The sequence below is a fragment of the Mauremys mutica genome, chromosome 9, assembly GCF_020497125.1.
Source record: "Mauremys mutica isolate MM-2020 ecotype Southern chromosome 9, ASM2049712v1, whole genome shotgun sequence".
Taxonomy (NCBI): domain Eukaryota; kingdom Metazoa; phylum Chordata; order Testudines; family Geoemydidae; genus Mauremys; species Mauremys mutica.
In genome coordinates, this window is record NC_059080.1 from 53941586 (window position 1) to 53967827 (window position 26242).

General features: G+C 43.9%; 1 protein-coding gene across 1 annotated transcript in view; it reads right to left on the minus strand.

The window, feature by feature from the left end:
• Window positions 1-885: 885 nt before the first annotated feature.
• Window positions 886-26242, minus strand: part of UBE2G2 (ubiquitin conjugating enzyme E2 G2) — a 41390-nt gene continuing 16033 nt past the window's right edge. Inside the window, exons 2-6 of the mRNA XM_045030644.1 lie at window positions 25065-25100; window positions 24930-24975; window positions 9533-9651; window positions 7059-7199; window positions 886-5019 (exon numbers count right to left, since the gene is read on the minus strand). Of these exons, the coding sequence (XP_044886579.1) occupies window positions 4907-5019; window positions 7059-7199; window positions 9533-9651; window positions 24930-24975; window positions 25065-25100 (455 nt within the window). The 3' untranslated portion in view covers window positions 886-4906. The remainder of the gene's footprint in view (window positions 5020-7058; window positions 7200-9532; window positions 9652-24929; window positions 24976-25064; window positions 25101-26242) is intronic.

A 26242-nucleotide genomic window follows, 5' to 3' on the forward strand; every position in this document is an offset into this window, starting at 1 on the left:
AAAAGACATATCTGGCTTCAAGACTAAGCTTGATAAGTTTATCGAGGGGATGGTACAATGGGATAGCCTAATTTTGGCAACTGATCTTTGATTATTAGTAGGTAAGTATGCCCCGTGGTCTGTGATGGGATGTTAGATGGGATGGGATCTGAGTTACTACAGAGAATTCTTTCCTGGGTGCTGGCTGGTGAGTCTTGCCCACATGCTCAGGGTTTAACTGATCACCATATTTGGGATCGGGAAGGAATTTTCCTCCAGGGCACATTGGCAGAGGCCCTGGAGGTTTTTCGCCTTCCTCTGCAGCATGGGGCACGGGTCACTTGCTGGAGGATTCTCTGCAACTTGAGGTCTTCAAACCACAATTTGAGGACTTCAATAACTCAGACATAGGTTAGAGGTTTGTTATAGAAGTGGATGGGTGAGATTCTGTGGCCTGCATTGTGCAGGAGGTCAGACTAGATTATCATAATGGTCCCTTCTGACCTTAAAGTCTACGAGTCTATAGTTCTGACACTCCCCAGAGAACAAGTTCTGATTGAATTGTTTCAGACACTGAAAAAGGCAAATTGATCAGAACTGTTACTAGGGGCTGGTTATTACAGCACTTGTGAACATGAATCTCTTTTTAGAAGGGAAAGAAGGTTCCTCCTTTCATTGAAGGCCATCCAATATCACAGCAGCAGCTTTATCAAATAGAATTCCATAAGCTGTTCCTAAGCTGTAAGAAGTCTGCAAGGTGCAGAGTTGCTGGCACAGAATGGCTGCGATGTCACAGGTGAAGCATTTTGGCAACGGAACCTTTGTGCGCCTCAGGTTTGTGAAGTACTCGGAGCTTTCTGGATGAAGAGTGTCAGTTGTGCAGTTATTTGATTCATCTACAGTATCTGAATCAACAAGTTTTATTTTTCATTTGCAACTAGTACAAAACTATTCTAACACGCTGTGTTATGTTTAAATGTAGTTTAAATATTTTAAGGAATAAATTATGTAGTACAGTAAACAACATCCACCTATTTTGGCCATAGGATAAACATGAGAAATCAGAACAGACAGATTTCATTACCTGAACAAGGCAAGTTTCAGCTCTCAAACCAAACACTGAGAAATAACTTTTAAAAATCTAAATACAAGTTATTAAAATTGGTGGTTTAAAAAAAGTGTTTTTACTACTAATTTTAGTCATGATTTAAGCCATTTTGATGTAGCAAATCTGCCCTGCCTTTCAATGCTAACAAGTTGCTTTGAAATCCGTGTGTTCCGTGTCACTAAAAATACCGGTTTCGTTTTGAGAGGACAAATTCAGGGGGATGTGGCGATTTTTCCAAAGACAACTGGGAGTTGGATGCCCAGTTCCCATTGAAAGTCAATGTGAGATGGGCATCAAACTGCCCGTTTCCAGAGTCGTAAGAGCCAGTGCAAACACAAATCCTGGAATGGACAGTAAACCTTATGTCTAAGCTGAGCTGTTGCTATTAGAGATCAGGAGACCTTCATGCCCAGTGCAGGATTCTTGCACCTTCTTCTAAAGCAGCTTGTGCTGTCCACTGTCAGAGACAGGATACTGGATGGGATGGACTTGGGTCTGACCCCGCCTGGCAATTCTTATGCCCCTTTGTGTCTTTAAAGATCTCTTCTGTGGGCTTACTGACAGTGGACTATATCCTTTCCCACATGGGGCCCAAGTCAAAGCTGGACTCTCCTGGCTATCTATCTTTTCATCCACTGAAAGAAACAACTGAGGAGAAATACATTCTTATACTTTTGTGAAAGGAGAAAATATCACTTTATTTTCAATATACAGATTAAGTTCCACCATAAAATAATACACATGAATAAAAATATTTTGCTTTTAAAACAAGACTAATTCTGTCATGTCCCTTTCTTGACTGATCACAATCTGTCTGGAATCAGGCATACAACCCCCTCCTTTCGGAAGCTGTTTCCTAACATGACTATAGTACTCCACAAGCTACACTGCATCTATCTAGTGCATAAAATGCCTTCACTCCACATACAAAAGCTACATCTTCATGTACATTTGCAAATACTAGTTGGGTACAACACTACTCCATCATCTTCCTGCACCCAAAACTAGTCTTCCAAACCTAGAGGAATTACTCCCTATAATGGAGGTAAATCCAGCAAGTTATCACAGCCCCGAGTCTCTTCAGTGATGGATAAAGATGACATCCTAGAGTGACATGCAGCACATGTGCATATGCAATATGAACTGCAAGCCACCAGATACTGAAATGAGAACAATTTACATATATTTCACTTCAGCAAAGCTCTCTCAATAATGTAATTATTCCAATAATTTGATTTCTTGATTCTTTTCATTCAAAAAGAGACACTCCTATCCTAGCCTGTTTAAGATAGTCAACAATATTTGATTCCACACACAACACAGGTGTATGTTATTGCTTGCAGCATAAGCATATTTGCTACAGAAGATTCAGGCCTAGACAAGAGGTTCAGTTGTAAAGCAAGAGCATCAGAAGGTGCCCCACACCAGCTTTAGTCTGGGCACTACAATGAGTAGAGTCTGAAGGTTCTTCATTGTCCTGCTGCATACCATACAGAGAGATCAGTAGAACAATGTTGCAAGTGTGCATCCTTCCATCCTCTAGGGGATGGCATCAGTGATAAGGATCTCCCCCAGCACTGACTTAGGTATGCAAGAGCAGTTAGCATCTAGAAATAGCAACTCCTGCTAATGTAAGAGTTAAATCAGATCACCATCAAAAATCAACATTCCCTACCTGAAGTGTGGGTGATCTGGGCTGTCATGACAAGCGTTCAAGTCAATGCTCTATTCTATCAAGTATTGGCAGAACAGGGTTTCAGATCATCTCACAATATCTTGGATAGGGTTTACTTTCCCAGCAGGACTAGCTGAGCCCATTTTTCCCCCTGATTTTCAGAGCACAGATGACCTACGTAGTGTTTCAGGATGCAGGTATGTTGTACCAGGGTACTGTGCTATATAATTGATTATGTTCTGTTATATGCATTGCATGTTTTTTAGTAAGAGTTAAGTTATTAGAATAAATGAATAGGATAGTTGATATTGCCTTTTAGCCATTTTCTTTCCCTTGTAAGTAAAAAGACAAGATCTTGTCTGTCTCTATGTTAATTAGATTAGAGGAATTTCAAAGGCCCAGGCCTTTGAATGTACGAAAAGATAGTTGCAAGATTTAGTAAGCTCTAATTTATGATGCCTTTCTTGTTCAATATAAAATACTGCTATTTGATACCTTTTGAAGGTTTCTGTAAAGAACTGTTTGTGTGAATGAGGAATGCATGCATCAGGAAAAGATAAGGTGCCAAGGCCATTGTTAGCCAAATGGCCAAGGGAGGAGACGTGAAGAGACTCAAAGACCGCCAGAGAACCATCAACACGCATCCATGGTTGAGGAGGGGCAGATTGACGACCCTGAGGTGAAGGCTGGCACTCTTAAACATAAGGTAACTGACTGAATCGAAACCAGACTGGAGGTGTTCTGGGCCATCAAAAGATAACACCCACTGGGGAGTAACCGGTCACAAACTGACAACAAAATCCATAGACTTCAGTGGAGAAGAACAACTATAAGAACAGGGTGCTTTGCCATGGGGCTTTGGGTTCATCTTGCCAACAACTCCAGGAGCATTGGATCACGAATGATGGAGCCCGGCTCCCCTCTGCAACCAATCTGGCTGGCCACTAGATTGATCCAGACTCTGGACTGGTAACTATAACACTGACTGGCAGGACTGTGTGCCTGGTGTATGTGAGACTGAAAAACATATGCTAACTGTTGTATTCTCAATAAATGTGGTATGTTGCCTTTTCCCCTATATAAAGATCTTGTGTGCTTTTTATAAGCGTAACAGTTACCTAACAAAACAGCTGACCAAAATGTTTAGGAAAAGACTGGATTTCCTGACCTACCTCTCTGATTGACACTGGAAGTTACAATAAGTATTTTTAGGGAGTAATTACAGCAGTCACTGAGATCTCTTCTTTGCAAAAGCAGATTCAAAGGCTAGATTTAGATTGACAGCATGATACAAAAACACTGGGTTATTCTAAACAGCTGGGTCCAAGAGCACCAGCCATTGATGGAACTGGCCATCTAGAATGAGTCACCTTAGCTAAAAAACTCAAAATCACTACCTACATTAAAACAATCTGAAGGTGTTCTTGTTTTAGAACCTCTTTCACTGAGCTACCTTTTTGTGAACTCTGGTGTTGACTATCATCACTGTTTCCAATTTCCCAATGAGATCACACAACTAAAAATGACGTGCTTTCGGCACACATTTTTGGGTACGATGTTATGTAGAAATGTAAAGCTGATTGTTGTAGCAGGTCACCTAAAACTCCTCTTCCCTGGAACAAGTTCTGGTGGCAGATTGGCCAAAATGGGAATACCTGCAAACGTGAATATGCTGACCACCTAGCTACTTAAGTATTCGTTCACTAACCTTTGCTCTGAATCACTGACTAGGGAGAATAAGACTGATTCCACTGCTCGGCAATGCACAATCACTTGTGCATTTTCCTGGTGAGACCAGGGGGTGGATTGCAGCAAATGGGTATAAGACTGTGCTAGGCTCAAATTCATGCTTTGTAAAGTCTCCAAATTTTCAATACAACAGAATGAGGTAGCATTGAACAGCCTTTGCAATAGGACTGATTCCATTTTTGAGTTCTAATAACGTACCCCCTTGCTACATGTTTTAGTCTGTGAGCCAGAGGCTTTTTAAGGGGGAGGAGGGAGGAATAATAAAAAGAATAAAGAGGAAGATTAGGCCAACGATTTTGCAAAATCTGCCTTTTTGGTATCAGCACTAAGCACTGCTCTCTGTCAGCTGGAGAGAAATACAAAACACTGCAGTTTCATTCTTTTCTTTTTTGTTTTTAAAGCCCAAGGGACTTCTGCACAATCTGCTTGGCAATTTTGTTAAACTGTTCTCTGTCCTCCCGCCACATTTTGGAGGCATCAACGTTGGCTCCACTTTCATCATTTGGTTCTGAAATGAGAAAGACACAACAGATAGGCAGGTTACTCACTGAGGACTTTGCTTCTTCAAATGCTGCCTCTGCACATTCACCCTCCTGTGTGCCTGAGATACCATCCGCACCAAGGGGAATGTAGAGGCCTCTGGAGAGGAAATCCCACTATACATGCAGTGCCCACCCAACCCCTTGTTTCATGTATCACACAGAAAACAGAGAAGAGTTTCAGCAAGGGGTTTTTTTAGGGGGGGAAAGCTTAAGTGATTGGTATTGGTGCTCTCTTAGTAGCTGAACTTCAGCACTTAAGACAGTATTTTGTCACCAATGAGGCAGTCAGAAGATTAGTGGAGGTTTCTAACACTGCAGGCTGCCACCTGGCAAACTTCTTTCTGGTTCTGGAGTTTCATGAAAACCCAGATTTCTCTCCAGCCCCACCACTGCAGGTCATAACCTGCACCTGGGGGAAGAGTGCCCAGAAACACACACAACATTCACTTTTAGAGCAACCTTCATCCAAGAATCTGAGAACTTTGCAAACAGTATTTAAGCCCCTGTGAGGTCGGCAACTCATTTTACAGTCAGCTAAACTGAGGTACAGAGACTTACCCAAGATTAATAAAGAACAGTGGTGAAAGGGGAGCATAATTACTTCTTAAGGATCACACAGACAGTGGCAACTGAGAATAGAACCCAAGAGTCCTGGCTCCCAGCTCCTACCTCTTGCATCTGCCAGTTTGCTTTCATGGTTTGATCACAAGGAATTGGAGCCATTGCATGACAAGAGGGGAATAAAGCTCATGAAGTCTCTTGTGACTGTACATGAACTTCAGATCCAAATTAATCCAACTACGGATGATTTGACCAGTTCAGGGCACTGAAACACTAACCTGAGGATCGCCAATCTCCAAACCTAGCTTCTTCCAAGCCTGTGATCCTCCAGACCTTTCTCACTACTCCTAGAGGATCAGACTGTGGGACTCTGTACCTCTAGCAACCTCTCCACTAGGCCCCAGCTGCCTTCAGTTTCCAGTCTCTGGTAAGCACAACTCCAGAGCGCACAGTTTGAATCTGCAAGCAGCCAGGGTCCAGGAGAGGGGCTTCCAGAATCTCTGCTACAAAAAGGATATTCAAAGGTGTGTCTCTTGGAAGAGGAAAAAGGGAAACAAAGTCACAAGGACAGAAGAGTCCAGGCAGCTATTGGAGCATTGGAAAGCCTGGGTAAGATGGTGGCACAACCCAAACCTTTTGAGGCCCACACATCACTGTATTAAGCCTTATGATGTTTAATGTATAGCTGGGAATTGAACTGATTTGGGGACAGTATTGATGTTAAAAATGAGAACAAGTAGAGTGCTTTGTGTCCTGTTCATTCAGGTTTTCTGTTCCTAAAACCTTGGATTTTACATCTTGATGGTCATGCTGTGATTATGGTCGCCTGTAGTATTTCTTCCCTGAGTGTATAGATCCAGAATACCTCTCTAGGTTCTTAGTCAGCCTTCATCATAGCAGCATCTAAGCACCTAAATTATATTTTTAATCACTCAGTACCAAATTATTCAAGGGACACGTTTCTATCTTCTCCAGTTATTAGTTGGCCAAACTTTAGAAACTTATCTCCAGGGTAGAAGTCTGTGTGAATTATTATTACATTAACTACAGGGCTTGCAGGGATGTCCCTGAAACACTGACCTCTTAGATGACCTATCAGAATGAGAAGCAAAAACTGAACCCTGATTTCACCCACAATAGCAGAGAGCACTAACTGGGCCTCACAGATCTCCATGGCAGTGCCACTGGCCTGGAGAGAAGCAGTGTGAGGTTGCACGCAAACCTGGAGCCACCAATTTGCTGATCCAGTCCAAGTATTTTTAGGGTACTGGTACATTAATAAAGCAGTAAGTGACTGTTATGGCCCCGACAAATCTTGCTGTTGCAGAACAAGGTCAGAGACCTTTGATATTTGTCTTTGTTGGGCAGTCAAAGTAAAGACATTAACCATGCTTCAGAAATGCTATCCTAGCTGAGCAACTCCAGATGAGGCACTAATCCTTACCTGCTAACATGCTAACCACTGACAAGAGGATCTTCTCCACGCTCTGCACTGGGCTCCACCGCTCAGCGCTGCTCTCGTACCCCATGGGATCATCCCCTGGAGCATGCAGAATGGAAATGCAAACTCGCCCATCGGGGTAAACTGAAGAGGAAGCAGAGGAGAGGAAAAGCTTTTTATAAATGATACATTTGCCCCTTTGGGCTCCTCAGCCCAGCAATGATTTATGTGCAGAGATGACCAGACTTGCTCAGCCCTTGTCTCCACACAGCTGCTCCTGAACCCAAGGGGACACTTTCCCTTCAGAAGGCAACAGGACAAGTTATGGATGTTTTGTCATCTTCCCTGAACTAGGAAGGGAGAAACTAACTTTACCACCATTGTAGCCCAGGTCACAGAGGTGGGCTGTAAAAATCAGATCTCATGCACAGGAGAAAAAATAATACTCTATGGAGAAAGTAGGCAGCAAATTAGAGCCAAACGTTTTTCAGCATCGCTATTGCCCAAGCTTCTCTCTCCCAGGGTACGTCCAGACTACCTGCCGGATCGGCGGGTAGCAACTGATTTATCGGGGATCGATATATCGCATCTCGTCTAGACGCGATATATCGATCCCCAAATGTGCTCCCGTCGACTCTGGAACTTCACCAGAGCGAGTGGTGCTAGCGGAGTCGACGGGGGAGCTGCGGCCGTCGATCTTGCGCCGTGGGGACGGGAGGTAAGTCGAAATAAGATATGTCGACTTCAGCTATGGTATTCCCGTAGCTGAAGTTGTGTATCTTACATAGACACCCCCCACACACACCCCTGCAGTGTAGACCAGGCCCCAGTGACTCTGCAATATGGATTACTGTACCTCCAGAAAATTGTTACCCTGTAGTTTCCAAAGTGAACCACAATTTGTTATTTTCTGCCCATGTTTCTAGCCTCCCTACAGCCTTTTGCCCTGTCCTCACACCCATTCCAAATTACTCTCACCTGTAAGTTTCATTAACATACTCCTTCTGGAACAGAGATGGAGATATTAGAGTGGCTCTCACCCCAATGTCCACAATACTCTGCTAGTCTCCTCCCTGCAACTGGATACAAGATACTCTGACACCCCAAGAACTCCACCCTCTGCTGGTCACTGCTACACTGACTTGCTGGATTTTCAACGCAGCGTAGGAAATTTTAGCCCTATAACGTTAACGGATGATATACAGCTAAGTCACCCAGGCTTCTTGAAAACTTCAGTCCCTGCAGAACTTTCCTTACATTAAGGTTGGATCTGTATAGGAGTGAACTGGGAGATCAGTTCCCATGGTGACAGGCATGGTGATTGTCAAGAACCTTAACAATCGGGCAGAGATAAGGGCAATGGGAGCTGGGTGGATTAAACTACCCCTCTTGCTGATGTAATAATATACCATAATGTGCAGGAAGGGCAGAGTAGGTGAATGATCAGTAGCTGCACAAATTCCATGGCTTGACATGAAATATGGATTAAACAGGTACCTAAATCTTAGCCAGAACTTAAAGTGGTTGACATTCCAGAGCTTGTGTACTAGGGGTGGGAAACGTGGGGCAGGTGAGACCAGAGTTTTCCCTCTAGTGTTGTCAGACTTTAATGAATCAGAAGATGGGTCCAGGCACATAATTTGAGTCATAATAAAAGGTTCACACGTTTTGAGTGTTGCTTTAATAACTAATTAAATCAGTAACCAACAGCTCTGTGCAGAATGCCATGGGCCTGTTCAGAACTGAGTGCTGGAATAGCATTTGGTGTGGGTTTTTAAAATATGTGCGCTTTTGGACACAAGCATTAGTATTATTCAGTAGAACATTTTTAAACCCCTACCTGCAGAGAAGAGTCCTGTAAAAACAGTCTGGTTGTGATGCTCCAATCTTTTAAACTGTACACTGTAATACTAAAAGTCTAAAAAAACCTTTGCTGAAATTCACATCCAAGAATCTGAGCTGTGCCACGTATTGAACAGAGGCACCTGGCCTCACAGCAACGTCACATCAGGAATCTCATTAAGACGCTACTTTTTCTTCTCTTAAAAATATTCCTCACATTAGCTACTTTTAAGTTACAGAACAGCACAGAAGAATCTACCCCAGATTCACATTATTTTTCTGACCATACACCACAAGGCATACACCATAAGAGAATTCAGATGTAGTGTAACTGCAAGAGTTCCTGCAATGATCCCCATGCAAGACAGACTCACTTTTGAGTCCTGACCCTTGCGTACCATGACCATGACAGCACGATAAGAGAGAATTAGATTAGGAGAAAAGACAGTCCCAGAAAGACATGAAACTGTCCACTGATTAGGAGAGTTCCCACCACACACTTCAGATCTGGGGTTAAATGAGAGAAAATAGCCTTTGTGAGAATACCTGATGTCCTGCTACAATTGTTGCCCCTTTAAAAAATTATGTATTAAAATAAAGTCTTAAAAAAAAAAAACCTGTTGAATGAAACTTACTGTTTGGATGAAACATCTCACATGTGAACCTCATCTTCGGAGGACTCAGAGGATAATCAAGAGGGAAGCTCAGGATAGCTGGGAAAACACCATACTCAAAACAGGTATCCTCTGGGCCCCTAGAAACAAATGAAACAATTTAAGTACCTGACTGTGGTGTAAATGCCTCTCTCTGCTATAGTCATTTATTAAGAGGATTAATCAGAGAAATACAATTTAACCTGGATGTGAACATCAAAAAGAAAATTGGAAAGAAAAGTATATTGCCCTATCAGTACTCCTGCAATCAGAGTCAAAATGTAAAGAAAAATATTATGTACACACCTGAGATTCCACTAAAATTCAAATACTACAGTTACGGTAGGAGACAGAAAAAAAAAAAGATCCCAGCAGTTGAGCATAACAAAATGATTATTCGTAAAAGACTGTAAGCAGTCAGGGGCAGGGACTCTCTTACTGTGTTTATAACACAGCACAGCAGGGCACAGAACCTGAATGGAGCTGTCAGCTGCTACTGCAATAAAAGTAAAGCATCTCAGAAGATGGCACATCAGTAGCAGCAAATTACTTATAATGTGCAGGACACTATTCTTGTGCAACACATGCTAACGTCTATTTGACCGACAGACTTCGCCTGGCCTGGCCAGCATTATCACCGATATCCCCCATTTAAAACTGTGGCTAATGACTAAGATCTTGTTGAAACTTGTTCTGAAAAGTCTGATATTTGTTTTCAAGTTTACATTTCAGGAGAAAGGTGGTGACATCAACTCCCAGCATCAGACACTGCTGTTCAGAGCTTGTCTCCTCAAAGTACGAAACACAGGCTTGCAATGTTCCCATTCAAAGACTGGGTCCCTTCCTCACCACCATGGCACACAAAGCATGGTTTGCCCCCATGTGACCACTATCTCATTACAACCATGGGAAAAGTGATTGAAATGGCACTGTTAAGTTATTTCTCCTTAGGTTTCAAGTCCTCTTCACACAGCTTTTGACAGCCAAGTGGACCCTGGGAACTGAAATTTGTTCCTTGAGCTTTCCTCTATAACGCACACCCAGGGGTGCACTATTTTAGGATATTTACGAGTGGAAAACTGCTGGCATTTGTTTACTCTAAGACAGTGGTCATCAACCAGTTGATCGCGATCTCCAGCTGCGCAGCGGGGCTGCCGCTAAGACAGGCTCCCTGCCTGCCCCAGACCCACACCACTCCTGGAAGCAGCTGGCACAAGTCTCCCTCCACATGCTGCTTCTGCCTTTAAGCACTGCCCCCGCAGCTCCCATTGGCTGGGAATGGGGAGCTGTGGCCAATGGGAGCTGCGAGGGTGATGGTTGCAGAGAGGGGGAGCGTGTGGAGCCACATGTTGCCCGCCCCCCTCCCCCCCATTTCCCAAAGGGGCAGACTGGCGCTTTCCAGGAGTGGCGTGAGACCGAGGCAGGCAGGGACCAGGAGCTGCCGGAGGTAAGTGCTGCCTGGCGGGAGGCCACACCCCAACCCCCTCTCCCAGAGCCAGCACCCCAAAGCCCCTCTCCTGTACCCCAAAGCCCCAGCCCTGACCCCCCTCCCAGAGCGAGCCCCCCAAAACCCCTCCTGCACCACAACACTCTGCTTCAGCCCAGAGCCTCCTCCTGAACCCGATCTCCCTCCCAGAGCTTGCACCCTTCACCTCCTCCTGCACCTCAACCCCCTGCCCCAGCCCAGAGCCCTCTCCCACATTGCAAACCCCTCGGCCCCAGACCATAGCTTGCAACCTCTCCTGAACCCCAACCCTCTACTCCAGCCTGGTGAAAGTGAGTGAGGGTGGGGGAGAGTGAGTGACGGAGAGAGAGTGAGTGATGGAGAGATCCTGGGTTGCCCTTAAATTCAAAAAGTGATCTTGGGCGTAAAAAAGGTTGCATACCACTGCTCTAAGAAAACCAAGAACAGAGACCCTGTTTTAGGGGATACATACACCTGTCAGGAATGACACACAGGAGGCAGATAGATTGAAAAGAAGTACGGCAAAGTTCTGTGCTTTCCATTATGCAGCACAGATGGTGGCAGATGAGTTTGACTTATCTTAAAAATGGCAGACCAAAGACTACCAGCTACTAATACCATATCAACATCCAACCAGCCCTGGGCCCTTCAGACCACCTAGATATCTGAAAGCACCCCACCCAAAGGAGCCCTGCAGGAAAGGGAGAGAATCAGAACACCTAGTGCAAGTGGTATACAGCCCCAAACGTTAGGCCATAAATGGAGCAGTAAGGGCACTAGACACAGTCAGCAGTAATTAGTCCTACAAGCCTAGTTAACGCCTCTGGAAAGGTCACACGCACGCAAAGAGAGCACAGCACGGGAGCAAGTTGTACAGCCGGAGGTGCAGGCGACTGGAGCAACGTGGAGGAAAAGGCCAGGGATCCACAGGGTTATCAACCTTTTACCTGCTCAGCTGGAGTCTACCCACAAATGTCTAATTGCACAGCCAGCCCAGTCAAACCACTCAGCACACGCACAGATGGGCCGACAGGGCAAAAACTCAGTACGTCTGATGTTGATGCTATTTCCCTCGCTAGACACCTGAAAACCCAGCCGTTTGCACTCTTCTGCTCTCCCTCTCACTGGCATACAGCATCTTCACCAGACTGCTAGAGCGGCGCAGCTACATCGGTGCAGCTGCACTGCTGTAGCACTTCTAGTGCCAACTAGCCCTCAGTGTTACGCAAGATCCCTGTAGCAACTCCAGCCATGAAAAAGTCACAACAGGAAATGGGTCATTTCAGCTGTATATACCCAATAAGTGTTTTAGTCTGTTCCTCTCTTCCCATCTGCTGCGCTGCAACACGTCCCACTCCTCATGGACATGGCGTGCAACTTCCTTGTTCCCTTCCCCCAGGGGCACTCCTCTCCTACTGGCAGTTCCAGTCCTGTTGACATCCCCTAGCTGAGTGGTCTGGGGCCCTCTGGGGGGGCCGTGAGCCGGTTTCAGGGGGTCCTCCAAGCAGGGCCAGTGTTAGACTTGCTGGGGCCCAGGGCAGAAAGCTGAAGCCCCACCACATGGGGCTGAAGCCCAGAGCCCTGAGCTCTGCCACCTGCAGCTGAAGCCAAAGCCTGAGTAACTTAGCATCACAGAGTCCGCTGTGGCCTGGGGCCCCAGGCAGGTGCCCTGCTTGCTACCCCCTAACGTCAGCCCTGGCTTTTACATGCAGAAAACCAGTTGTTGGGGCACAGGTGGGCCGTGGAGTTTTTCTAGCATGTTGCGGAGGGCTCTGAAAGGAAAAGGTTGAGAACTCTTCCCCAAGCTTTTCTGTGGGCTAGGGCTGGCAGGTCCAGTCGGGAGGAGGTGTAAGAGCTGCCCCCACAATGTAGCAGCAGCCTGCAGACTGGTAGAAGCAGATGGAAACAAGGAGTTACAAGACACGAGCTGTCCAGAGCAGCGGCAGTTACCCGCTACCATGCCTCATCTAGTCACCAGTGGGTTTGTGCAGGAGCCTGGGCACCTTGCGATAACCATGTATCAACAGAAGTCTTTCCCACTTCGGCACAGCAACTGCCTTGTGCTAGGACAGTCATCAGTAGGCAGGCACCCAAACCCTTGTCTAGTAGAAAACCTCAGATTTCCATTACATGTTTCCTGAGCTCTTCTAAAGAGCACAAGCAGTTAACCTGCTCTTATCCCACTCCCCATACACTTAAAACCAAACATGGGGTTGAGAGGGAGGGGAATATCAAAGCTTGCACATTAAATTACTAGGAAGGTCGCAACACTCTGTTCAATTATACCCACACACACCCCGCTAATTACACAATCTGTCTCCAAGGCATGTTCCAGGATTTGGGCGTCTGCACGTCAAGGGGAAATAGCCAGCAGGTATGGCACTTTTGCTTCTTTGAAGATACCTTTGTGCTATACACAGGGATGTTAAATATAGCAGCTCAAAAATCATTTTATAAGATAGGGATTAGGTGGGGACTCATCTAATTGACCTACCAAGAGTCGAACTGTCAGTATCAACTACAGCCACATGTCAGGACTTCTTACCACTTGAGACAAAATACTAAACACTTCAGGAAGCAAAATTGCTGTATATGGGGTCCCCACACCTTTCAGCTTTCAGACTCTTGTTCTGCGACATATCCAAGGCATACACAATGCTGCGTGAAATTACATACATCAGAGCTCTTGTGAAAGTGTTCTCTCATATGCGTCTAGTTCACAAAATAACCAAGTGAAGTGTCACAGGGTGACCCTGCTTCGACAGGCCGTGGCATGACAGGTGCACCTGCCTCAGTTTCCCCATTTAGAATCCCGCCAAACAGTCTCTGTGGGGTTAATTTATCATAGAAGTCCTGTGCACCTAATTCACAAAAAAAGTCCCACAACCATAGTCCAGAATTCCTCCTGCATAGTCCAAACAAGTTCTACCTGGAGTGCATCCCTACTCTTCCCAGTGGGAACCTCCACAGCCTGTGCGCCTGGAGATCATATTTAGCAGGGAACATACCTGCCAAGAGAGCATCCTTCGCTCCTCTGGGTCCAACTCTCTGATCCTGGAGATGTCAGTCACTGGGTATCTTTCTGTACCTGATTCTCCCTGTCCTTTATAGCCCGCAGGTGCTGTCCTGCCCTCTTAGTTGGCCTGTAGACTGAAGTTCAAGGTCTACAAACCACAAGAACTGAGTAGGATTGCTCCACAAAAGTGTGGGGATTTAGAAAGGCTGGACAGGTTAGTGAGAACGATGAACATAGACACTAGACATGCACTTTCTGCTCCTCAGATTACTGTAAGATCAGAGAAATGCATAAATAGCCAGCGAGAATCAAAATTACACCACAGTCATACCTGCCTTCCTCATGGTTAGTCAGAGTAATTCAGTCCTGTGCTTCAGCAATAACCACCACGAGCTGACATTTATTCTGGTTATAGTTTAAATACATTTGTGTGTTAAATTCCTGAAAGTGTGTGAGGTTTCTGGTGCCTCCCATTCCCTTTTGAAAGCAACATGCAACCCTGGGGCTTTCTCTGCTCAGATATGCTAATGCATGATCATATGCCCCATTTTTAGGACTTCTGTTAAACATGCCAATTGTTTTTGTTTTAGTCATTCGCTGCTGCGGAGATCAAGTTCAAAGGGAAACCATGAAGTGAAACCAAGATGGGATTTTCTACTATGAAATGCATAAGAAGGGTGTGATTTTTAGACCTAAACAACTTGACAGAATCCCATTAAGTTCAAGTAGTATGCCAAGAGCACTAAAATTAAGCAGCCGTTTGGTAATCCCACCACCTGGTATGGAAAGGATCTCACAGCACTCCACAACATTTGAAGCTTCAACACCTTATGCTATGATCTTGTCTGACTTCCCATTCTAATCAGTCGGGTGTGGAGAGTAGTTGGACACCTCCAGGAAAAACCCTGATGACGCGGAAGTTATTACGGCACCACAGCGACTGGTGCTCTTTCCTTCTAGTCAGTACAGTATGGATCCAATGCTCCAGTGTTAGGGAGCTGCTGGAAATGGCATCTTTCAAATGAAGTGCAAAACCAACTATCACAAAAGATATGTCACTACAGATAAGTCCTGGAGTCCCCCTCAGCAAAGTTCACACCGGGAACTACATTCTGCCCACCTACATGCCTCCCCATAGTTTCAGCTTGAAGTCACCACTTCTCAAGCTAAACTGTTGTGATACTGCACAGAGCCTCAACATAGCCATCCGAAACATGGCTAATAACTAACTAACTAACTAACTATCTTTTGATCACGCAAATCTCACATCTTTAACTTTCTCAGAAAGCTGTGCTCCTCTGGAACAACGGAGATCACAAGGCCCAGGAAAAAGCATTCCTGCTTGAGGAGATCCAGCTACGGAACAAACAATTATATGGAGCAAATAATCAAGCAATCAATTTGCAAATACCTATCAAATAATAAGGTAAGAGGTAATAGTCAGCATGGATTTGTCAAGAACAAATCGTGTCAAACCAACCTAACAGCTTTTTTTGACAGAAAAACAAGCCGGGGGGTGGAGATGGGCAGTAGCGGTAGATGTGGTATATCTTAATAAGGCTTTTGGTACTGTTTCGCATGACCTTCTCATAAAGAATAGAAATACAGCCTAGATGGAGCTACTATAAGGTGGGTTCAAACTGGTTGGAAAACTGTTCCCAAAGAATCGTTATCAGTGGTTCATAGTCAAGCTGGAGGGGCATATCAAGTGGGGTCCCACAGGGATCAGTCCTGGGCCCAGTTATGTTCAATATCGTCATTAATGATTTAGATACAGTAATGGCATAAAGAGTACTCTTATAAAGTTTGCAAACCCTCCCTGCTTGGCAATCTCTGCAAGTGCTTTGGAGGATAGGATTAAAATTCAAAATGATCTGGACAAACTGGAGAAATGGTCTGAAGTAAATAGGATGAAATTCGATAAGGACAAATGCAAAGTACTCCACTTAGGCAGGAACAATCAGTTGCACACATACAAAATGGGAAATGACTGCCTAGGAAGGAGTACTGTGGAAAGGGATCTGAGGGGTTACAGTGGATCACAAACTAAATGTGAGTCAATGGTGTAACGCTCTTGCGATACATCTTGGGATGTATTAGGTGTAGGTTTCCTCCCTCCCATTGGGAAGAGGAGTGCTGTGGTGGAAAGGCTCTCTCAAAGACAAAGGCTTTGCAATGTTTCCTAAAGATGGTCAGACTCTGGATTCACCTGAACTCCTCTGGAAGACTGTTCCATTGCCGGAACCCACTCACCAGAGAATGCTTTGTTCCCAGCTCTCTGTGCTTGGTCCTGAGCTTTGTGATCTGCATTGTCCCAGAAGAGCACAGCTATCATGGTGGTTCACAGATCAAAATTTCGTCTTTCATGTAGCTGGGGCTTGATCCATTAATTGCTTTGAAAATTAGGACTAACGCTGTAAACTTGCATCAGGACCTGACCAGGAACCAGTGAAGGGATGTGACCATGTGCCTGATCTGATGGCGGCCTGAGTCCTGGAGAAGGCGGGCAGATGCATTCTGTACTAACTTGTGCATGGTATTCACATTTAGATACAATGAGTTACAGTAATCCAGCCTGCAGGAGACAAATGGATGGAACACCACGTTCAGGTTCTCATCCAGAAGGAAAGGCTGAAGCTACTGGTATACATGGAAACTGATGGTACCTGGTCATCCAGATTTAGCAGGGAGTCAGATAGGTCCCTGAGGCTACACCTCTTTGACAAATGGTGGCTGTGAGCCTTCAATGGAAGGCAGAGAATGTCTTGGTCAGTTCTTTGAAGTGTTTCCCTCCTTGTGACCAGCATCACTTGAGTCTTGCCTCGATTCAGCTTGCACCAGCTGCTCTTCATCTAAGAGCTAATTTCATGTAGGCATTCTGACACATTAGTAGTGGCAGCAGCTGCGTCATTTGAAAATGAGATCTAGAGTTGAGTGCAATCACTACACTTTAGGCAGCTGAGTCCATGGCATCTTGCTCTCTCCGCCAGTAGCCTCACACAGATACTGGAGGAATGGGAAAAGTCTGGGTCCTGTGGTACCCCAAAGGTGAGGGTCTTCAGAGAGGAGGAGGAGGGAGTTACCACCACTACTGTTCTGCTGGAGAGGAACAACTGGAGCCCCTGTCGAGCTTGGACATCTGCTCCTCCTATGTCAGGTAAGGGGGTTACTAGCACCTTCAGGTCCATTGAGTCAAAGGCAGCAGAGAGGTCCAGTGCCCATGGTTATGAGGCGACTGTCCTCTAGTGCACCAGAGCTATCTCTGGGCTGTGCCCCGGTCTGAACCCTGACTGTGAGGCAGTTAGGATGTTGGCAGAGCACAGTGGTTAATTACTTAGCTCAGGAACGTTTGGCTGGTGATGAGGCAGCTGGTAACGTCGGCTCTGTGTTTTGCAAGGAGTTTTGTAGGTATGCTTTTCTGAAGGAGGAAATGACTGTTTCCATTCCATTTAACAGGGTATTTTTCCTCTGTTGACCACCAAGGTAACTAAGGGAAGCAGAGCTCTAGAAATATGGTTTTAGCAATGTGATGTTCCCCTGGTGTTACCTGGACCGGTGATCTCCTAGGTCACTCCAATCCTCGATTCTGGGAGCCAGCCTTACCCTGCTCTGCTGTGAGAACTCCCACTCCTGGGCTGTTCACGCACAGCCTCTGGCATGTAAGCTGCTCCTTGAATTGTGCAACTGAATGACACTAGCCAATATCTCCGGTCCCAGACACAACTCTAGGAACCTCCGTCTTGCAGTGTCCAGTTATGCCTGCTGGACGCTGCAAGCTTATAGGAGTTTGTCAATTTAACAAAGAAATTGATATGTGCCAGGCTTGTTATCCCAAGGGGAGTCTCTGACATGCTTCAAACCAAACACACTGCTTCAGGTAGAATAAACAAACAAATTTATTAACTACAAAGATAGATTTTAAGTGATATTAAGTGATAGGCAAAAAGTCAGAGTGGTTACCAAAAGAAAAGAAAATATAAGCATGCAATCTAAACTCTCATCCCTATTAGACTGGGCAACATCTAGATTTAAAAGCAGCAAAGAATCCTGTGGCACCTTATAGACTAACAGACGTTTTGGAGCATGAGCTTTCGTGGGTGAATACCCACTTCGTCGGATGCATGACGAAATGGGTATTCACCCACGAAAGCTCATGCTCCAAAACGTCTGTTAGTCTATAAGGTGCCACAGGATTCTTTGCTGCTTTTACAGATCCAGACTAACACGGCTACCCCTCTGATATCTAGATTTAAGCAGTTTTTCTCACCCCACTGGATACTGCAGTCTTTAATATACAGGTTTGTTCCTTAAACCTGGGGCGATATCCTCTGTTGGAGTCTTGTCTTCTTCTCAGTGTCTTAGTTGCTTGCAGCAGGGTGGGGGCAGGAGAAGGGCCCAGTTATGTGTCCACTCTGTCTGTTTTATACCCTCAGTCCATGTGCTTGGGGAGCACAAATCCAGGCATGCCTGGGGGGCATTGCTGCGTCTCTCCAGGCAAGGTTGAGCAGTTCCTCTGGGGTGGCCTCATGCAGGTGAGACATTGCATTGTAGCTCCCTTGCTGGACAATGGCTGTTGATCGGTTGTTTGACACCCCGCCTGGGCATTGGTTACTTTCCTTGCTATTGCCTCTGGGGAGCTAATACCTGGCTGACTCCCCAACTTACAGCATGTTTTAGTGACCACCATACAACACAATTCTCATAACGTCATATGCATTAATGATACACATATATGGATAGAGACATGATTTTCAGCAGATCATAACCTTTCCCCATATACCTTACAAGGCATGCTTTATATGTAAGATCACAATTATATGAAAATGAGGAATATGGGGGTTACAATATGCTCCCCCAAGCTATAGAATGTCACAAGCAACCACAGTCCTCCTCAGATGGCTGTCTCTGCAGCCAAACAGCAGAGATCATCTTCCGCCTGGCATCACTGGTGCCTAATGTTTAAACTTCCTAACAAAATTTATGATATTTAGGACCCAGAGGACATTACTACTGACTACAAACAGTTCTAAGAGAGGCTAGATGAGACCTCACAGCTTTACACCATCCTTCAGAAGATTTACTGATAAATTAAAATGCTTGAATAGTTCAGTTCTTCTCTGACAGAGATCACAGACAGTGGTATTGGGCAACTGCTCACAGGTCCTTAGAGCTCTAGCATTCAGGGCTCTACTGTATCTACCATTCTGAGCCAAGTGCATGAAAAGCTCCTGAGAAAGACAATATGGGGTGTAGTGCCTATTGCTCTACAGGGTAAAAAGACTTTGCAGAATTTGATTTTTAAAATATAAATTTGACATGTTTATTTTTAAGCATTTTTATCTATTTATATTGTCACAATTGCTGGAAATTATGGGAAGGTCAGGCACTTATTTAATGATAGTAGATGCTGAGATTCAAATGGTTAAAGCTTTTTAACCATTCAAACCCAAACTGTCAACACCACATATCAAAATATACAAAGTAAAGATCCTTAAATCAAACACTAAGTTCTCAAGTAGGCAAAATAAGAAAAATGCTCTCTCTACATTTTGATCATCAATGGAAATATTTTTCTGTTGGGTTGTGTGTGTACAGTGGAAAAGATGCACTGTTGGTTTAATATACAACATGAGCATAGAAACTCTGGAGTCCATCAATAAGATGCTATTTATGGTGGAAGGAGCAACACTATGGAGTGAAAACCATCATCCAGGTGTCTGCCAAAATAGTAGGGTGAGACAAACTGATGAGAGGATAATCAGTGATTACAGAATTACCTATGTACATTTGTAAATGGCTTTTGTATTTGTGACAGCTGGAAAATGACCAAAAACCACAACCTCATCAGATCCTGATAAAGGGGAATTCCATGTAAAAAAAGCCCTGCTCCAAACAAAAGTTTTAAGTCTAAACACAGATCTAATTACTTTTCAAGAGAGATTTTTGAAAAATTGTCTTAAATTCGTATTGTTTACATTTTAAAAAGCAATCTTTAGTCTAACAAAGTTCTTAATGAGTGCTTCTGTATCATTTTGGTGGGCTAAGCTATTTCTTTAACACAAGCATAAGTTTTCTTGGTATATACTGCTTTTCAAGTTTATAAGGCAGAATACTAAAAAGGCCCTGAAATGTTTAATATTAAATTCATGAACTTTCACAATAAATTCTTGGACCCCACACAGCGTTAAGGTATCATCCAGTATTTTGATTAAATCCTTTGACATTTTGGAACAATTTATCACTATGTTGTGTGAACCAATCACCCCTTTTCTAAAGATCCAATCTGCAGACATCTATTAATTCAGCCGCATTCAAGTGTCACAATAGCATCACAGATGTGCACTCTGATCCGTTTCACACACTTTTGTGTGTTAGAAAGACACCTCTTAACACAATCGTCTGGGATAGGTAAACACACATGGCTTTATGGAACTGAAAAACAGCTACTTGGGAAGTTCAAATCAATAAGATCTTTAACTTAACTATTACAGCAGTGCTGCATTGTGTAAACACAGCGTTGAAAGAATTCAGCATTTTAAAAATAATTGTCCTTGCTTTCTAGAAGAGAAACAAGTGTTCCCACTTACACATCTCCCTATTACTTTAACTGGCTGTAACTCTTGTACTTATAAAGGGACATACTTGATGGGTCCTTCACATGTGCTACAGAAGGTCCCTTAGATTAGTCAAAATGAAAAAATGTCAAGCCTCCTGTTTGCCATTTCACCATTTATGCTGCTCGTTTACTTTTTGCATTGTTTCCCTCGTGGACAGGGCTAGACTAATTAGTGGCACTTCATAGTCTGTTTAGTTTCTTGGACGGCATGCAGCATCAGCACAAAGTTGCAATTTTGTGGTTGCACACAACGCAGGGGGAAGCTTACATCCAAATATAAAGTAGTAACTGAATTTTCATTTTAAAAGTAATTAAAACATTATATAAGATTTTGTCACCTTTATTTATAATAAACAGTTTTGAGGACTAAGGTAACTGAATCTCTGCTTCTATTGCAATTCAGCTTCAAAATCTATCAAGTGTTAAAATGCAATTTTAGTATTGCACACCAAACCAATACATTTAACAGTAATAACGCTTAATTTGCACTCACAGAAAAACCACAAGCTAAACGTATTTGAGAGTTTGCATTTTAAAGGGTGTTTATTTTCAGTGCCAGCAAGAAGTCCCTGGTTATTTACATCAGCCTTATAGCGACAAGGGAAACAAAAATATTTTATACCTAACAATACACTTTCAAGTTTCTCCACTATCTGTGTCCTCCATGACAGCTCTCACTATTTGGGAGAGAAAATGAGTTATCAGTACTTCCTCACTCCAAGGAGTTTGTCAAACCCTGGGAGATTTCTAAAGTCAACCAGATCATCACACTGTTTATAGAATACTACTTAGTGTGTGTGCTCACCTTTCACAACTACAAAGATCATACTTCTAAGAATGCTGACTACCACATTTCCAACTAGCAGACACTGCATAAAGAATCATGGTCAACATTTCGGATTTGGATGCCTAAAAGTTAGGCAATGAATGCATATTTAGAAATCCAATTATCTTATTTTCAGAGACAGAGGATCCACAACTCCCACTGATATTGTATTAAGACAGGGGGTAGTAATTGGTTGGATCAGTTTTCTCCTTCCAGAACAAGTCAGAGATCCCATTCTTTAATTAAAAATATCACCTTCACCCACTCCACGCTACAGAGGGGCTGCAGACCTCAAGTGCTCCAGTCACCAAAACCAGGCTACGTAAGTTCTTACATCCATGGTAACAGAGAGTATTCTGTTTTCATATGATGTCAATAATTTCAATGTTTTAAAAGTTTAAGTCATGCTGTAAGTGTATCCTTGCAAAGGCTGGTTGGCAGGGATGGTGAACAAGCATCAGGTTGCTTGCAAAGCCTACAATTCCACCACTCAACACCACCACCTTAGTTTTTATAACTAGTGCATTAGGGTGACCAGACAGCAAATATGAAAAATTGGGACGGAGGTGCGGGGTAATAGGAGCTTATATAAGAAAAAGACCCAACATTCGGGACTGTACCTATAAAATCTGGACACCTGGTCACCCTATAGTGCACGCCCATCCCAGTTTGGGATTAATACCTATTTATTTATAGCTGAATGAAGTTTATCTGGGAGTTTGGCCCTTTAGAGGGGCCACGTGGAAGTTAAAAGCTGCACTGTTAGAGAACTTTCAGCCCGTGTGCACGCAATGACCGTTTGAAACGTCGCACACCCGGGAGTTATTTTTGCTGCCTAATGCCAGCGGATGTTACACGTACCTAAAAGGCATCCAACAATGCTGGCAAAAGGTAGAACTTCTACATGGACTCTTTCAGAGCATGTGAACTTTTTGTTAGGAAGAGTTTGCCGCACTGTATTACCAACCCAGAACATGGTTCACTGGAAAAAGGACGCATTTTAGGTAAGTTTCATATCACTATTCTCCATGTGGGACATTTCTCCCTGAAAGTCCAGAGCTCTCATCTTACCATTTCGTATCTAGATGGGGGAGTGGCCTGCTACATGCCCTCTTCTCCAATGCTATCAAGGTACAGTGTCATTCAGGGTTACCTGGCCCTCTTGGCTAGGATTAAGGAAGGGGAAAGGGAAGGCACCCCCTGCGTGACCTCAGTTAATGGTTAACAGTTAACTTTTTAAAACCGATATTTACATCTCTAGTTACACCACAAGGGAGTTAAAAGTTATAAACCTCTCACATGACTGGCAAGAAAGTGCATCGTTTCCTTTGAGATGTAAGGCCTCACTATGCCTAAGCCATTCCTTTGTCAACTCGAGATCGGACTATTACAACATGTTCTGCACAGACTACACCTGCATACCATCCCAAAACTGCAGCCATTGCTAGACAAGGTAGCCTGCCTACAGAGCAGCTTTCCACGTGCAGCATATTACAACTGTGCCATGCGAGCTTCATGGGCTACCCACTGACTTCTGGATAAAGTTGAAGGTGTTGATTACACCATGCCTACCCCCATATTGTCTGAGCTCCTCCCAGAAAGCTAAGGGTATGTCTACACTTGCAGAGTTTTTGCGCTGTAAGTTTCACCGGTGAAAGTAAAGCGCCAGTTTGTGTACTCACTTAATTCTTCAGGCATCAGAGAATGTTTACATTAGCAGCACTTCCATCGCTGATGAGAGCAGCGCTGTAGGGCAGCTATCCCACAGTGCAGCTCTCTCCAGTTTGACGATGGGTCTTGTGGGAAGAGGGGGGTGATCGCGTGGCATCCTGGGTCCCTGCACAGCCTCCTCTCCCCAAACACTGATAAGCTCCAGTAGCTCAGCATTGCTCCATGCAGGGGACCCTTTGCTCGTGCAGCAGACACTGTCACCTGGCCAGATAAGTGAGCACTTGCCATGAAAACAGGAAGGGGAGTTTCAAAGTTCCCGGAGCTTTACAGGGGGAGGGGTGGATATCTGTTTACCTGGCATCAGAGCAGCAGTGCTACTGGCCAGAGTGGTCACTTAGGCATTGTGGGATATCCTCTGGAGGCTAAAAGCGGTATAAAGAGGAAGAATGCGTCTTCACTTGCACATCACCGCAAAAGCATCACCAGTAAGAGCTGTATGCCTCTCGTGGAGGTGGTTTTCTTTTTGCGGTGAAACTTCTGAGTTTCACCGCAAAAAGTCATTAGCAAATGCAGATGCTCCCATGGTTTTTGCGCAAAAAAGGGACTTTTTCTGCTTTAAATGGCAAGTGTAGACATGCCCTAAGTAAGCATCTATATGTTCTACAGACAATGCCTATGGATCCTGTATGCTCCTGTCGTGGAAAAATGACCACGCGTTGTGTTTGGATCAGAACAAGCCTGAGGCTTCCTTTATTGAATACAAGCGCGCAGGGGGTGACAGCTATCGGAGCTGCCCCCCTGATTCAAGGAACACACAAGCTTTTAAAGCTTAAAACCACAAACAAAATTACACATACTTTTGTCTTAATTACCTTATTTGGAATACATTGCAAAATCAATAGAGGTTAAAAGCAAAAAGAATAATCACATTTCCTTATCTGGCCTTTCCTGTTATTTACTCTGGTTTTTTTGCGGTTTGACTTTTCTAACAGTACTATTGTGGCTATATATTTCTTAAGCTTGGCTACTGCAAATTGTTCCGCCCCCTTATGCCCCTTATACACAGAAAGCCATTTTTCTGTTTTGGGGACTTTCCATTCGGCCCCTTATACACAGAAACATACCTGGCCAATACTTTAGGCCTACTAGCTTGACCAGAGTTTTAAGGCCCCTTTAGATTTTTCTTCACACTCCGTAACAGTAAATGTGGAGCTTGCCAGATCATTCTGGCACTTTGGTTAAGTGCTGGAGGGGGCAAAAAGAAAATTAATTTTGGAGATGAAAGGAAAACAGATGTAACATTGGCAAACTGTCTGTTTTCTTCTGCTTATAATGTGAGAAATCTGTCCCTATTTTGTTGAATTTAGTTACCTGTTTTCACAGTCTGCAAATCAGTCAACACATTCTGTTTTCCAAGTTATTTATGTACACATTAAGTTGATGTGATGCCAGCAGTGATCCCTGGGGTATGCCACTACACTCAGCACACTACTTCACTGGGCCAGCATCACAAACTTTTATTATTCCTTCAACAATATGACCATCTGCACAAGATGACTCAAATGCAAGTGTTCTGTTTTGAAATTCACATCGTGGTCTGATGGCAGAAAGGTTCCCAACTTCCCCCTGTGAATACAGACTGAGCAGATTGCATGGAGTTCTCTTTTACGCAAGAATATACAAGACTGAATTAAGATTTTCTGTATTAATGCTCTCCTTTATGACAAGCTACTCCAAAAAGTTAAATGTAAGATGAAGTTTAGCTCCAAAGGAGTATCAACTCACATGATCAAGGCTTCCCATTCAAAGAAGTTTTCTTCATTCATAGGCCCTATTTAAAAAAAAAAAAGATACATGATTGCTTTATGAACAACCGTCAATGCCACATACCTACATCACGAGTTCTATATAGCTCCTTACCTGCTACTATTCCTTCTGGTGGATTCAGGGTTAACTCTAAAATTCAGAATTAAAAGAAGATTGTTATTGATATAGTCGTTTCTTTATATTACTGAAAATTCAAAGAATAAGACATTTAATGTGTCAACTGGATTGCTGTAGCTCAGCATGCTAATTCCTGACAAGCAGTAACAGCCAATCAGACATCAGGAAAAACTTGGGAATGTTCCAATTCCTCCTTCTGGTTGACTATTTTCCTCATCAGTTGAGCCTTCCAGAGAAGAAATACCAACACATCGAGCTCACAGAACTAAACCACTTCATAAACTAACACAATCACTGACTTTCTAGCCAACCTGGCTTTAAAACTTTTCCTGAAAGCCCAATACACAACAATTTGAACTTTAAGGGGAAAAACCACTGCTCCACACAAACACAGAAAACATACACCCTTTTTGAGGGTGGGATATTCTGAATCGGCACACAGAGCTACCAAAGTTCAATGAACAGGGAAAGACTTTACTCCTTCCTGCAGCTCCCATTGGCTGGGAATGGCAAACCACTGCCACTGGGAGCTGAGGGGCTCCGTGCCTGTGAACGCTCCAGGTAAACAAAATGTCCAGACCCGCTAGAGGCTTACCCTAATGGGCCAGGAGCCAAAGTTTGCCAACCCCTGAAATATGGGGTCAACTATGAAAGGGTCATACAGTTTTTGCTATTTTTACCTAACCATCTTGGGGGGGGGGGTGTCAGCTTATAAACGAACGGGCTAATATACAGTAATTTCTGATCAGAATAAAAACTTCATAGCGAGTGATCCTGATTTGAGTTGAAAAGCTTAGCAATACACTGAAACACAAGGTCTTTCGAATTATTTTAGCCCTGTGGTACACCTGGAAGACAAATTTACAAAAGAGGCTCTCTAGCCTGCCAGCTCTCTGTGTAAAAAACAATACAATGAAAGCCGTTAAGGTATAGGACTCAAAGGGGAAGAGTCAAGCCAAGGGGTTCAAAGAATTATTTCTCTTTGTCTTGCCAAGTACACTTCAATGTCAAACTTGTTAAAGGATATCACCAATGTATGGCATTATACATGGCCTGTGGAAGCTCTGAGCCTATCAACTCAACATCAGAATACTTTTGACATTTCCCACAATTACATGCATCCTTCTAGGTGGGATTTTCCACTTCTGAAAGGG